The 15539-nt window shown below is 38.7% G+C and overlaps 1 protein-coding gene across 1 annotated transcript in view; it reads left to right on the top strand.

The window, feature by feature from the left end:
- LOC139465031 (serine/threonine-protein kinase 17B-like) overlaps window positions 1–15539 on the top strand; it is an 84708-nt gene that overhangs the window by 54987 nt on the left and 14182 nt on the right. The window contains exons 3-4 of the mRNA XM_071246705.1: window positions 8934–9072; window positions 15407–15533. Of these exons, the coding sequence (XP_071102806.1) occupies window positions 8934–9072; window positions 15407–15533 (266 nt within the window). The remainder of the gene's footprint in view (window positions 1–8933; window positions 9073–15406; window positions 15534–15539) is intronic.

Below are 15539 nucleotides of genomic sequence, written 5' to 3'. Positions count from 1 at the left end.
CAAAGGCTGAAGAATATTTGAGACACCCTTGTGTGTGAAGCAAGGGGGAAAAGGTTCCTTTGCCTGTAGACTGTCACAGCTAATTGATTGCAATGCTCTAAAACCTGGAGAAGCATTGGCCTATGTACTCAAAGGTTGGTTTGTTAAGATCAGGCTGTTGATTGAGCTGAACTGTTTGATGGGCAAGGCTAGATCTGCACACCTGCCAGTGTTCACAATGAAGGGGATGCTGTGGTCCTTTATGTCTACACTCCTATAGGAAGCTGAGAATGCAAAATGAACACTGAGATTGCAGTTTGGTGATAATTGTGTAGTAGTCATTCATTAGTGTTGTTTTATGCCACACCCATCAATATTCCAGATATATGATAGCGCATGCACTAATGTATTAATTTCTTCTTCTTCTTCTTTGAATTTGGGACCCCCTTAATCTTTACTCTTAACATTAGGGTTATGAACAAGGAAAATGTGACTTGCGTGCTAAATTTTGAAAACACTTCATGCGTAAGTGCAATCGCACTCAATCACTTGTTGCTAAGTGCACTGGCATTTGTAATACTTATTCAGTGCGTCTTGAATACCGCATTAATAGGATGGGTGGGTCCAAAGTGTGTGTCATTATTGTCCCACTTGCACTAAGTGGTATAGGTGATGCTGTCATGTTGCTCTATGGTTGCTTTGGTTCATCGGTCCATCCTTTATAAACACATAATTTGTCGACTTTATCGCTTTGTATGTTAAAAGTATGTAGGTGAGTAGATAATATTATTATTTGGATGGGTGAAGTATATTTCAACCATGTTTTGGAAGACAAAGAGCTAGTATTTTAAGTTATATGGTGCATTGTCTACACAAGCTTCGACAACCAGGAAGATCCGGGTTAGAATTGGTCTTCAGCAACCATGCTTGTCGAAAGAGGCGACTGTGCTTGTTATATAATGGGATCAGAGGGCCAGACTCGCTGACATGGTTAACGCATGTCATGGTATCCCAATAGATTAGGTCGATGTTCATGATGCATGACTTGATAATTTACAGACTGTCGTCAGGTAGCTGGAATATTGCTAAGTGCAGCAATGAACAACAAACAAACAAAACAAGCTTTTGCATTACAGTAAATGTACAGGGGCAAATCTTCAGTGCAGGACACGTTAGAAACCGTATTTTCTTGAGTATAGTGCGCACCCATGTATAATGTGCACCCCCCTCTAGCAGAAAAAAAATTACACCGTAGAATCTTCCCCTTTAGCGAAGATAAAAAAGAGATAAAAAATCACAAGACATGTTGATTTACCGTTTAAATTGTAATTTTTGTTCTGCTAGGCATTGTTTTATATCCAGGGATTAAGATTACCATGTGTATTTTCTCGTAAACTAAGCCGGACACAGCAATCAGCTGTACACACGTTTTCTTGGAATCTACCGGTGATTCGGTCAAGACACACCCAATGATATAACTTACAGGATTTTAATGCAAGGATCGGCGAAAATTGTATCTGAAACTATTTTTTTATCAGGAATAATATATTCCAATATCTTGTTAATTTAGATGCAGCTTTTACTAAACATATTTAAAATAATAATAACCCTAAGCGAAGCAGCTGATCGCTATTGCCGGGTATTATTTTTTACATGGAACTGAATGCTACTACTGGACATGCATAGGTACAAATGTGGAATTTGCTAATAAAATAAAATATGATTTCTTCTGAATTCATGCGAATAATATGTCAAGCTATCGAAAATATCACAAGACATAAATATACATCAACACCAGTAAAGAGATGGTCATTATTTTGCCTTTCACCATCTGCTACTAACATGTCATGTTTGTCGATTGGTATGAAGTCCATTTATAGTGTTGCATCTGTTAAATCGTCTCGAGACACTACCCTCGGATGGTGCTGTGGTCGAAAAAGAAACTAAGCAATAAAATTATGGACAGAGTTTCGGTATGACATGTCTGTATTGTACAGTGGACAGGTCATATCATCCGACTTGGGTGTCTCGACCAGAAGATCGGAACAAACTACTAATTGTAGTTTGGAAAGTTTGCAAATATGGTCATGAAGGCTATGAGCATCAATGAAGTCAAAACTTGAATTGGGTCCCTGATCTAAATACACTGGGATTGAAATTAAAGGGGTTCCGGGGGTTATTCACGATCATGAAGTTAAAGAGGGGTCCCTTTAGGGTCTTGATGTTCTCTCAACGTATCTGGCATCTAGGGATCCCCTTCATATTACCGTATTCGACGTAATAAGAGCCCTGCTCTAATAAGCGCCCACAGCGATATTTGCTAACATATTGGCAAGTGGACAATCCCAATCAGCACCCCTTCCAATTGATCAATGTACACAAGACTTATTTATTCGCGTTTAATACGCACTCGTGTGTTGCATCACCCTTGATTATGGGCAATTAAATTCTTGATGTAAACATATGTAAACATTTCAGGCTGTTAGCATAAACCATGAAATTTACGATCTTTCAACTCAAAATAGTATTCTAATAAGCGCCCCCTATTTCTTATTTTGCGAGCGCCCTTGGCGCTTATTACGTCGAATACGGTAACCCTTTTTTAACATTACAGTTGTGGCCCATGCAACATTAGGACGCCTTGATTTCCATGCTTAATTTCAGACACAGGATACGGTTCTAAATACTTCCAAGGAGTTTTAGAACACAAAATTTATGTACACTGAGAAGTTTACTACTAATACTAGTACTAGTGCATTAATAATACTAATTTTGACTTTATTTCGACCACCAAACGAGAAAGTGCAATCATATTCATTCACTTGGTGATAAGTGCACTAGCATCTGTAATACCTAGTCAATGCTTCATGTGATGGATGCAGGTCTGAACTCTGTCTGCCTCCCACATCTGAGGTCATGTGATACAGATGGCTGCAGCTGTTGCTGTTGTTGATGTTGTTGATATATCTAGTTACTGCCTCTTTTATACCATTAGCATCAGGGAATGTCAATGGACTTCAAACAGACCAAACACAATATTGTATGGGGGAAATTCATTATTTATAATAAAGTCATATTATCAGAAAGGCACAAAAATAATATTTATTAAATCATGGCGCTTTTTTTTTTAATTTGTAAATTGATTCTCTGACCATTTTTTGAGGATTTGTGTAAAATGGAAATGATGCCAGAAGATTTGATTACCTCAGAGAGAATGCAAGACGTTATGCTTTCAAGTTTAATCAGTTTTGGGATGCAGTACATGAACAAGGGATCCCAAATGGGCAGTATGTGCCATGCTTTACCATTTTCACTTGATTTCAAACAATATTTACACTGCACCATGTTAGCCTTAAGCCTGTTTTATTATAGATAGGGAATTTAAGTTCAACTGAAGGATAACAGCCATTGTCATAACCGAAATGTCACTTATATGTAAAATGCAATCTACAGTTTGATAAATGAGGTTAACAGTTTATATATTTGGCATCCCACAGATCTTGCAACTTAAAAATGTGTGGCCATTTTTATTTCATATGTGTATCAGATGCAATATTTTTCACTCACTCACTCACTCACTCACTCACTCACTCACTCACTCACTCACTCACTCACTCACTCGACCTGAAACACTTTCCTCCCACATTCAAAGTTCAAACACTCTGATTTTCAGAAATATATAAAAATAATTTATTAAAAATTAAAATTTTACTCAAAATAATTCCCTTTCCCCCAATTAGCCTGCCATGGGCACTTTATTAAGTTAAAAATCCCAGATATATCCCTGATGATGTACATCACCTTGTCAATACCCACGGTGTTTGTAGAGCTGATTTTGTAGGTACCTGTCATCATTGTACTCTCAACACAGTGTTTAATGTCGGACTTGTTAATCAATATGCAATATGCCAACAAGAGACCGGGACAAGTGATGATTCATGCTAACAATTCACAAAGATCTTATTACAATGCAACAGTCTGGTCCGAAACATGTCATTTCTCTCATTCTCACATTGTCAGTGATTAAACTCTCTGATGTTGATGTCATGCATGGGAGGGTTGGAATGCCCAGAATTAATTATGTTTGGTGATGATATCACTGCTAGAGTATTTAGATGGTCTAAAATTACTTCACAAGTTCTCAGTGCAGCCCGTGAAATTCATTTGGACATTTCGTGTATGTGAATTAATTGTTTGTGATAGGAGTATTAGATGCATGTGGAGTGGAGACAATCCTGTCGAAGATAGATTCCAGAGTTGTGAATGATAACAGAAAATGTACTTTGCTATAAGAAAGTTTCAAAGGGAATTGTGTATTATATAGACTTTGAAGAACACCAGATTTTTTCATATTTTACAAAGTATAAATAATCTTGAAAATACTTGTTCAGAAAATAGAGTGTCTTGATAGATGTATTGGTCTGGGGAGGATTAGCATTACTGCAAAGTGAGTGAGTGAGTGAGTGATTGAGTGAGTGAGTGAGTTGGGTTTAATGCCGCTTTTAACAGTATTCCAGTTATATCACGGCGTGTCAGCTTAATGTGGGAGGAAAGCCCGAAGTGATGCAGGTCTCAGACGTCTACCACTTCAGTCAAACCAACGAGCACGGCTATGGTGCTGACAAACCTTAAGAAACGAACCAACACTCACAGGTTTCTGGGGTGCCCAAGGGACGCAACTCTGCTCAGCGAATCGTGGCGCTTTAAACGACTGGGCCACTCGTGCCACTGCATTACAGCAAAACAAAGCTGACTGTTGCGAGGGAGAGGCAAGAGATGGTTTACCATGTTTTATTTTCCAACTTTTTATATATTTTTCTGGTTTCCCTCGTGTAACAGAATCTGTTTGATTTACTGCTGATGGTAGCTGACACTGTGAGTTTGACAAGTTTGTTACTGACGTAAAAAAATATTAGCTTGTCATATTCAGTTTGCTATGAGTCATGAATTTGTTACTGAGGTGATGTTTATGTGAAAAAAGGTATAGTTAAGCAATCAGGACTTTGGAAATTGTTTATCATAACCATTAGCATGTTATGTCCAGGTTCACCATAACCATGTTCTTCTGTACGTAGTCTTAACTAGAACGCCTACTTCATAGCATTATCTGTATATGAGTTCAAGTATTTGTTTGATTTCAAAAGTAATAATAATCATAAATGTTAATATGACAGTGTCAGTTAGTGAGTGGATGGCTAGGATTTGACGCTTTTAACAATTTTGTAAGCAATATGGCAGGGAGACCAAATTAAGAATCAAACCCAGGTCTTAGGTGTGCTTTGCAAACACCTTAACCACTAGGCTACCCTATATAGCTTGTCATTGGTATCAAAGATTATGATTGAAATATAAGTCCATTTAAATGCTCCCCATTTGCAATTCAGTGGATAGGTTTGTATTAATTATGAATTTATAAATACATTTCCATGTAATGATTCATTTAACATAGTTAGAACAACATAATGACCAATATCACTCGTTTTCAAATAAGTGCAATTCAAATATTTCCATGTCGTTGACATAAAGGTTATTCACTAATTGTTCTAGGTTTATAACAAGCTAAATGGAACATTTTCCTGACTTGGCAAACTTTGAAACCTTTGGCTGTCACAGCAGAGATGGCAAACATTTTTATACTGCATTTATAAAATGTCATCCGAAGCCATTACCACATAAGTGGCCAGGATTGGCCTGCATCCATCCATCAATCCAAGGTGCAGTGATAGGGACAAGATGGCTGCCAGTTGCCGTCTGCTTCTTCCAAATGTCATCTGATAATGTGTGCCACTCCCCTCGGTTGAAAGGGAACCAAGAGCAACATTGTCTTGTTTGGTAACAATCAGTTCTCTGTAATATTGTGTGATTCATTGATTCAGCTCCCAGATGAAATGACTCTCTGACATTTCTGAGTATACATTATGGATAGCATTTGTTGTGTTTGAACTCTTTCAAATAATTGTGTGTGGATATGGTCTTGAATACAGATTGAAGCAGCAAGTTTAAATCTTGTTTTTTTTCCCAATGAATGAGTTGAGAAAAAGAAAAAAGTTTTAATATTGTGATTTTTATCATTGGCAATAGATTATATTTTCTATCACTGATATTAAGATGATTAATTTGTTGCTTAAATCTTCAATGATTTCAATTTGAAAACTTAGTAAAGAATGATTTAATTAATTTGTTGATGACAGTATGATTAGCATGCCCTCTTTTTGAAATTCCTTGCCATTGATTAAACAAAAATAAACACCTAATCATGGTAAACAACCACTAAAGTCTCAGTCAAACTTTTTAAAATGTTGGAAATCTTTAGAATTAAAAATCTTAAAAAAATCAATTGTTGCATGATGATTATGAACTTTGACAAAAGACATGAGTTCAAATTGAGAAAGCTAATTATGGTTATTAAGTAAGAATGAAATAGTAAATAAATATGGATCGTGTGTCTGGGGTGCGTCATTTATGTTCATCATCCAAGTGAATGTGTTGGGCGTGTACTGAGTTACATTGCAGATGATTGAGATGACCCTGACATTTACTGTAAGACGCTGAATAGGATAAGCAGGCATTGATTGATGTGTTATATAGCAACCGTGGTATCTCAGCAACTGTGTACATCATTAGATTCCATCCAGCTGTTCAGCTAGTGGTCTGGCACACATCAATTCTCATTGCAGAGTTACATGTCTTGGCCATGCCAGGATCTGCAGCAGATCAAGGGGTTTACTTCACCCTGATTATAACCGTTGGCCTGTCAGCTCCATGGATATGGTCCTTGAGTTCACAAAACTGATGATTGTCCACAACCTGATTTTGTTTGGGCTTTCTTCTTACATTTGCTTGTAGATGTGTGAACATTTTATCAATCCACCTCCAATAGACAACCACACACTCACTCACTCACAGTACACATTGTGACAGGCTAAAGAAGGTCTATGCTCCAGCTGTGGTGCCCAGTTCCATCCTAGGTCTTGATATGTGAAACTGAGACACTGGCCTTTGTATTGAGGGTATTCATTAACTGCGATACTGATCTACTTCCTCAAATCTGAGTTAACATTTCAACAAAATGACTACTTTAAACAAATTTGTTGGAACTGCTGTGCTCCATGAATAAGTGACCAGTTCCATGACTATTATAATTCCATTACATTAAACTGCGGCATGGTATCTCAGTGGGCTAGCACTTTAAATCAGCATCAGTCCGGACTAGTACAAGCAGCCACACACGTGCATGCACGTCGCTATATGAGTACAATAATCTTGGACGCGACGTTAAACTCCTTTTCACCTCACCTATTATTTCCACAGAATGGCCAAGTCCATTCTTCTGTTACCTGTGAGTTTTACCTCCTGTGGATGTAGTTAGTATATAGTGACAAGACATTGATGGTGAGCTGACAGTTGGATGTGGTGCACTCATTTCTAAGTGTTCTGTAATGATGATGTGTCTATTGTGCTGCTGCAACTGTTTGATTGGTTGGGATGGAGGTTATTTGTTTATTACTGGATCTTCCTGGTGTGGAGAAGAGCTCCGGTAATTGGTACTTCTATGTCACGGAAACATATTTCAACTTTACTGATAATGTAGTAAATTGGCTTGAAGGAGCCAGGTGAATCCTTTGGATTTAATAGAATTATGTTATATATTAAAATTAAAAATATATTTTATGTGTCTTCTGTAGAAGCAAAAGGGGGTTTGAGCTTAGGATCTAAACATTATTGCTTCACCACGATTGATGTGACATTCATTAGCCACGTTTGTGTATTGATATGATATGTATAAGTGTTCAAGGTCTAAGGAATGAAAATCCAGGGGTCCTTGTCATAACCCTAAATACTCTAACAGCAAGCGCCAAGGACCCCAGTACCCCCTTTAGTACTGTGTGATATCAATGTGCAGTGTCTAAGGCAAACACCAGGTGGGATTCAGTCCCCAGTGCCCTATGCTTGTGGTAACTGTCGTAGAATGAGGATTGGGGGTTTTCGTCCATGAAAGTGTGGATCATTGCTCATACTATCAACCACTGGTTTATCTGGTCCAGATTTAATCATTTACAGGCTGTCCTATAGCTGGAGTACTGCTGACTGGGTCTGTGTTTCAGTGTCTGATGTTAACATGTCTGTTTCAGTGTCTGATGTTAATGTGTATGTTTCTGTGTCAGATGTTAACGTGTATGTTTCTGTGTCTGATGTTAATGTGTGTGTTTCAGTGTCTGATGTTAACATGTATGTTTCAGTGTCGAATGTAAACGTGTCTATTTTTCAGTGTCTGATCTTAACATTTGTATGTTTCAGTGTCTGATGTTAACATTTGTATGTTTCAGTGTCTGATGTTAACATGTCTGTTTCAGTGTCTGATGTTAATGTGTATGTTTCTGTGTCTGATGTTAACGTGTATGTTTCTGTGTCTGATGTTAATGTGTATGTTTCTGTGCTTGATGTTAACAGGTATGTTTCTGTGTCTGATGTTAACGTGTATGTTTCTGTGTCTGATGTTAACGTGTATGTTTCAGTGTCTGATGTTAATGTGTGTGTTTCAGTGTCTGATGTTAACATGTATGTTTCAGTGTCGAATGTAAACATGTCTTTTTTTCAGTGTCTGATGTTAACATTTGTATGTTTCAGTGTCTGATCTTAACATTTGTATGTTTCAGTGTCTGATGTTAACGTGTCTGTTTCAGTGTCTGATGTTAACATGTCTGTTTCAGTGTCTGATGTTAATGTGTATGTTTCTGTGTCTGATGTAAACGTGTTTGTTTCTATGTCTGATGTTAATGTGTATGTTTCTGTGCTTGATGTTAACATGTATGTTTCTGTGTCTGATGTTAACGTGTATGTTTCTGTGTCTGGTGTTAATGTGTGTGTTTCAGTGTCTGATGTTAACATGTATGTTTCAGTGTCGAATGTAAACGTGTCTGCTTCAGTGTCTGATGTTAACGTGTCTGTTTCAGTTGTGCAGGTGGGGAGCTGTTCCATGAGTGTGTAATAGAAGAGTCGTTCAAGGAGGCTGACGTGGTGCGCCTCATCATCCAGATCCTCGAGGGGCTCACGTATCTACATGAACGCAACATAGTGCATCTAGACCTGAAGGTAGGTGAACACTCACTCATTTTGTACTGTTCTTTACCTTGTTTCATTGTGTTAACGATTACATGAGCAATCTTTTTTATTGTTGACATATTGATTTATAAGTACAGTAAACGACGTTTATAACGAACACGCTTATAACGAACTGACCGATATAACAAACTAGTTTTTTTTAGTCCCGGACATTTGTTGTATATATGCTGTATATATGCTTCAAACGAACTACGGTTATAACAAACTAAAGTTAGTGGTCCCTTTGAGTTTGTTATAACAGTAGCTTACTGTAGTGACTTCAAAATGTATTTGCAATTACAGTGAGTGAGCTAGTATGGTTTTACTCTGTTTTTTATAGTTTTAACAATAGTCCAGCCATACCAGAATGGGCTTCACACATTGTACCCGTCTGGGGAATCAAACCTGGGCCTTTGGCATCATGGGCAAATGGTTTAACCACTTAGAGGCTACCCACCACCCATTGCATTTACAGAGTCATGAATGTAAAAATCGGTGTGCACATTTTGCGTAAATCCAATGCTCCAGGTTACAGTTTTCACGCCAGTTCCTTCATTTATACCTCAAATAACCGAAAAAAATATTGTAGTCAATTCTTAAACTATTTTGTTTCGAATTTGGTTATTGTCAAAAGTAATGCTGATGATAAACAAGTGTGCAGCCAATGTTTGCATTGAGATGGACACTCATGAAGAAAAAAATTTAGAAAACTTTTTCACGTCTGGTTAGAACATACACATGCAGCCATCAACAGTTCTGTAATATGATAGACTGACCCTGTCTGGTGCTGTCTGCTGTTGTCTGTATTGTCTGCTGCTGTCTGTATTGTTTACTGACTCCCACCCAGACAGCAGGAACACATGCAAGGAAAACAGCTAGTTCTGGTCAAGTTCAACATGCTCTCTGTTTGGACTGCTAGACACAACCAGGCTAAACAGGGACATTATTTCTCGTTGGTTGTCCTGGTAATTAACAAATGAGATACAGACTTTATAGTTGGATGTTTGTGGGCGGAGAATGACCCAGTCCCATATCATACTCGCTGGACTTTAAGCCCGCGAAGATCTTGGTGAGAATAGGTCTTCAGCAAACTCATGCTTGTTGTAGGAGGTGACCATGCTTGTTGAAAGAGGCGACCATGCTTGTTGTAAGAGGCGACTAACAGGATTGGGTGGTCAGCTCACTGACTTGGTTGATGCATGTCATCTTTACCCCATTTGTTCCGAACGATGCTCATGATATCGATCACTGGATTATTTAAAGACCTGCCCTCATATATCTGGAATATTGCTGAGCGCCGTTTTAAACAACAAACAAACAAACCTATGAAATGCTCATGTGAATCACATCTGATGACAATATGTGTACACAAATGTCATTGTTCAAAACTATGTCATAAAAAAAAAAAAATGCCTCTCAAACATTTTCAGTTTATTTTTGATGAAAATAAAATAGTTAATTTCTTGTGGCTTAAGGTAACTCCAGGCAACACAAATCTCTGAGGAGATCACCTAATATCAAAGTAACACAACAATCCTGTGTAGTGTAAATAGCTGAGCCATGGCCAGGGCGCTTGGCAGCAGCGACGGTACCCGTGTCGTGTGTGACAGTGTACCACACGCCACTATGCTCTCCTATAGAAGGATTTATACACTATGGTGATTAAAGTGTTTTAATCCTATGTGGACTTTGAAGGGCCATAGTATGTACATAAACAAATAGACTACCGGTGATGTTTTAGAGGGTGTCAGATATCTGCGTGTGTTTGGGTTGAAAATACAAAGTGGCTACTATAATGGCAAGAAGCAGTATTATCTGTCTATTTTGAAGTGTTTTCCATAAATGATGTAATGTAACATTCAGACGTATGTGATATGCAACACGTAAATGACATACTGACCAAGTTTTCGAGTGCTTCACATCTACGTATTGCCGAGCTACCTAAGCTCCTAACAGCGATAGTCCATTCACGGAGCTCTCTATACTATCACTGCCACCAGTCAAAACTCCCCACTGTGATAGGTGGCCCCAACCATGCTTGGAGTTAAACTTGCAATGAATGACCGTTATGAGGTTAGAGGGCAAATTTCAAGATTCTTGTAATGGCCGCGCCCACACTGGTGGCAGCGATGTTAGCGAGAGTGTAACGAAGGTGTCACGTGCTGGGAAGGAGCTTGCCGAGCTACCTAGTTGGGAATGTGTTACCACACGGATATAACAACTCACAAGTACCTGCCATATTTCCTTGATTAAACGCTGGACCTTGATTAAATTTTGGCTAGCTTTTATGCTCGGAAATCTCACCACTATTTTCTTCTTCTTCTTCTTTTTCTTTTCTCCCCAGGGGTTTATTTGAGGAAATATGGTACCTTTTTCTCAGTATATCCTTGAAATTTCCGCAATACAACAGTGGTATGATATAGTGATATACAAGCTGTTTCAGTTCCACAAATGTAATTAAAATATGTACTGCATTAACTCCACAAACACCATGTTAATTCTGCAAGCCTGCTGTGTAAGTTCAACAAACTTCAATAATTTATTCCACAGGTATATTGTGGTAGTTCTGCAAATGTTTTACAGAAGTACCAGGGTACACCAGAAGTGAGCTTCACACATTGTACCCATGTCGGGAATCGAACCCGGGTCTTCGGCATGACGAACACCGCTTTAACCACTAGGCTACCCAACCGCCCCCGTAACAGTAGTGTGCAGTTGTGAGGGTTTAGTTGTGCAGCCTAGTTTAAGAAGTGCATACCTGCATGTTACTGAACCCGTCATCATCGTACGGTTGACACAGATGTAAACAATACAGGTGCAAAGTATACAGATTACCGTATTCGATGTAATAAGCGCCCTGGGCGCTCTCAAAATTAGAAATAGGAGGCTCTTATTAGATTATTATTTTGGTGAAAAAAACAGTTGAAAGATAATTTTGTGGTTTATGCTGACAGCCTGAAATGTTTATGTATGACAGATATATTTTCCCCCATAATTCCCCATAATTAACAGTGCATATAACACATGAGTGTGTATTATATGCGAATAAATAAGTCATGTGTACATTGATCAATCGGAAGGGGTGCTAATTGGGATTGTTCACTAGCCAATATATTAGCAAATATCGACGTGAGCGCTTATTAGAGCGGGGCGCTTATTACGTCGAATACGGTGAGTTGTTTTTTGCTTGTTGGTGTTTCATTTCAGTCCAGTTATATCACTACTGTTAGTACTTGTAAGTACCATCACAGCAGGAGCTTAGCCAGAGATGTTTGTTTGTTGTTGTTCAATGCCACACTCAACAATATTCCAGCTATATGACATGGGTCTGTAAATAATCAAGTCTGGACCAGACAATCCAGTGATTGGCATCATGAGCATCAATCTACTATTTTGGATTCCTTGACATACATCAACTAAGTCAGTGAGCCTGACCACCAGATCATGTTATTCGCCTATTACGACAAACATAGTCACCTCTTACGGCAAGCATGGTTTGCTGAAGACCTATTCTCTTCCTGGATCGTTACAGGTCTTAACCAGAGATGACCTACCCAGTAGTTGTTGAGCTGTCTGATAAAAACATCACTGTTCCTCTCTAGTTATTGTCAGTTCTCATTCACATTATGAGTAATCGTGTGAGAATAACTATAGTGCTTAAGTTCACAAACCAAGCCTTGAATTCCATAATTTAAACAAGTGTTTAAACTTTTTGCTAAAGGAAAGGGCTTCGGCCAAAAGAATTCCATTTCCAGAAATCTCCATGAGAAGAAAATTGCTGACAAGGCAGAAGTAGCAGCTATTTTAATTTGTATTGATTTTTGTCCTTCATGAAAGACTGGTTGTAGACGGTTGTTGCGTGTTTTGAGGGTAGCAACCACATCTCCACATGTGGGACTCCACTTGCATTTCAAATACCCCTTTCTTGAGGTTGTATAAGTCTCTGCTCTCAGCATCACAAGTCTGAGTAGGCCTTGTTATTCTCCACAACCATTCTCAGAGCCATGGTTTGAAGGTGTATCAGTCGACACTCCTCACCTCTTTGCTTTAAGTGTGGGTGCATAATACACCGACACATGTTGCCTCGCCCAGGTATTTTCTTAAATTGATTTCTTAACATTTTTCCCACCTGTGATATGAATTCCGAACCATCTGTTTGTCAAGCTGTGAGAGTCAGTGGAGGAGAATGAGAGTGTGATTGAATTGGGCTTAACCCTGCTTTGAACAGTAATTCAGTTATATCATGGCATGTCAACCTGATTTGAAAGGAAAGCCCGAAGTGATGCATGTCTTAGAATGTTTATGACTTTGGCAAAACCCACGAGCATGGATATGGTACTGACAAACTTAGAAACCTAATCAGTGTGAACTGGGATTCAATCCCTTGAATCCTGGCATGCTCAAGGGACACAACTCTGCACAACAAATTGCGGAAAATTAGACGACTGGATCACCCATGCCGTCTGTCAGTGGAAGAAGCAGTGGGAAACTATTTGTGTTTCAAGGAAATTGTGAATATTTCCATGTCAGTTATTTTCCTTTGCTGTGATACGTCATGTAACATTAAATGGAAAGGGTAGATACGTGTGTACCCAAGATGGGTGTAAGTATAAGCCAATACACTTACAGTTTCGGACGTGAAATCTCCTTGGCTAATGCCTTGTAGCTCCCACATCTGTCATGTAGGTGTTCTGGATGATACAGCAAGGAGAGTATGAATATAAAACTTACTTACTGCCTCAGATTGCTCTCCCTCATCTGAGTTGACTAGTCACAAGGGCAGCGAAAAATGGGCTTGGGCGACCCGGTCGTCGAAAGCATTGCATTCACTAGACAGAGTTGAATGTCTAGGCATGTCAGAAACATGGAATTTGTAGGTTCGAATCCCAGATTCACCCTGATTGTTTTTAAGTTTGTCAGCACCATGCCCATTACAGATGGGTTTCATCAAAGTTATGAGTACCCATCTAAGACCTGCATCACTTCAGGAATTCTTCCCACATCAAGTGAGTGAGTGAGTGAGTGAGTTGGGTTTAACGTCACTTTTAACAGTATTCCAGTTATATCGCGGCGTGACAGCTTAATGTGGGAGGAAAGCCTGAAGTGTCCCACATCAAGCTGAAACACGGTGAAAAAAACAGAATTTAGTCATTTCAGCAAACTGTGCACACTAGCTTTAACATGTATACCTTCATTAGTCAAGAAAATATTAAAGTCAATTCTTATATATAAATAAGTTAAATAAGTTAATAATATTTTCACTGGCTAAGTATTAAATCATCATATGGAGCACACAAAACTGTGGACAATATGAAATCAGTGACATCGTTCAGTGCATGGTTCATGTGATCTTGATAAAATTCTATATATCCCGCCTGGGAGTGGGAGAATAAATCCCTTATACCCTTCTTCACAGCAAATTTAAAAGCTACATGCTTTTTGTGAGTCAGTGAAAGTCACGTGACATAGCACAAGTTAACCTCAAACAGCTGTTTTCTATCAATTTTCAATTTGTTTTATTTCTTACAATGGCAGATTAAAACATGTCAGTTGGATAAATTCATTGTAGCAGTATCACTTGGGGTACATGGGTTTTTATGTACCCCTCGTTAGTTTATATAGCACAAGGCTCGTGGTACAAAACCTAATGTGGGATGCATATTGTTCCAGTAAGCTTAGCCAATACCAGCCCAAGTGGAATTGAAAGTTGGCACTGACTGTATATTGCTTTTGACAATGTGTTTGACTATTGGACTTGAAAGTTGGCACTGACTGTATATGGCTTTTGACAATGTGTTTGTCTAGTGGACTTGAAAGTTGGCACCGACTGTATATGGCTTTTGATAATGTGTTTGACTAGTGGACTTGAAAGTTGGCACTGACTGTATATGGCTTTTGACAATGTGTTTGACTAGTGGACTTGAAAGTTGACACCGACTGTATATGGCTTTTGACAATGTGTTTGACAAGTGGACTTGAAAGTTGGCACCGACTGTATATGGCTTTTGACAATGTGTTTGACTAGTGGACTTGAAAGTTGGCACTGACTGTATATGGCTTTTGACAATGTGTTTGACTAGTGGACTTGAAAGTTGGCACTGACTGTATATGGCTTTTGATAATGTGTTTGACTAGTGGACTTGAAAGTTGGCACTGACTGTATATGGCTTTTGACAATGTGTTTGACTAGTGGACTTGAAAGTTGGCACCGACTGTATATGGCTTTTGACAATGTGTTTGACTAGTGGACTTGAAAGTTGGCACTGACTGTATATGGCTTTTGACAATGTGATTGACTAATGGGACATGTCATTTCTAATTGCAGCCTCAGAATATTCTCTTCACAAGACCATACCCAGAAGGGGACATCAAGATATGTGATCTCGGCTTCGCCTGTCTCGTCAATACTGGAGAAGACATCCGGGACATCATCGGGACACCGGATTATGTTGGTAAGA

This window comes from Haliotis cracherodii, unplaced genomic scaffold (assembly GCF_022045235.1).
Source record: "Haliotis cracherodii isolate W230 unplaced genomic scaffold, xgHalCrac1.p SCAF_17, whole genome shotgun sequence".
Taxonomy (NCBI): Eukaryota; Metazoa; Mollusca; class Gastropoda; order Lepetellida; family Haliotidae; genus Haliotis; species Haliotis cracherodii.
The sequence above is the reverse complement of the archived record's forward strand: the minus strand, read 5'-3'. Positions and strand labels throughout refer to the sequence as shown.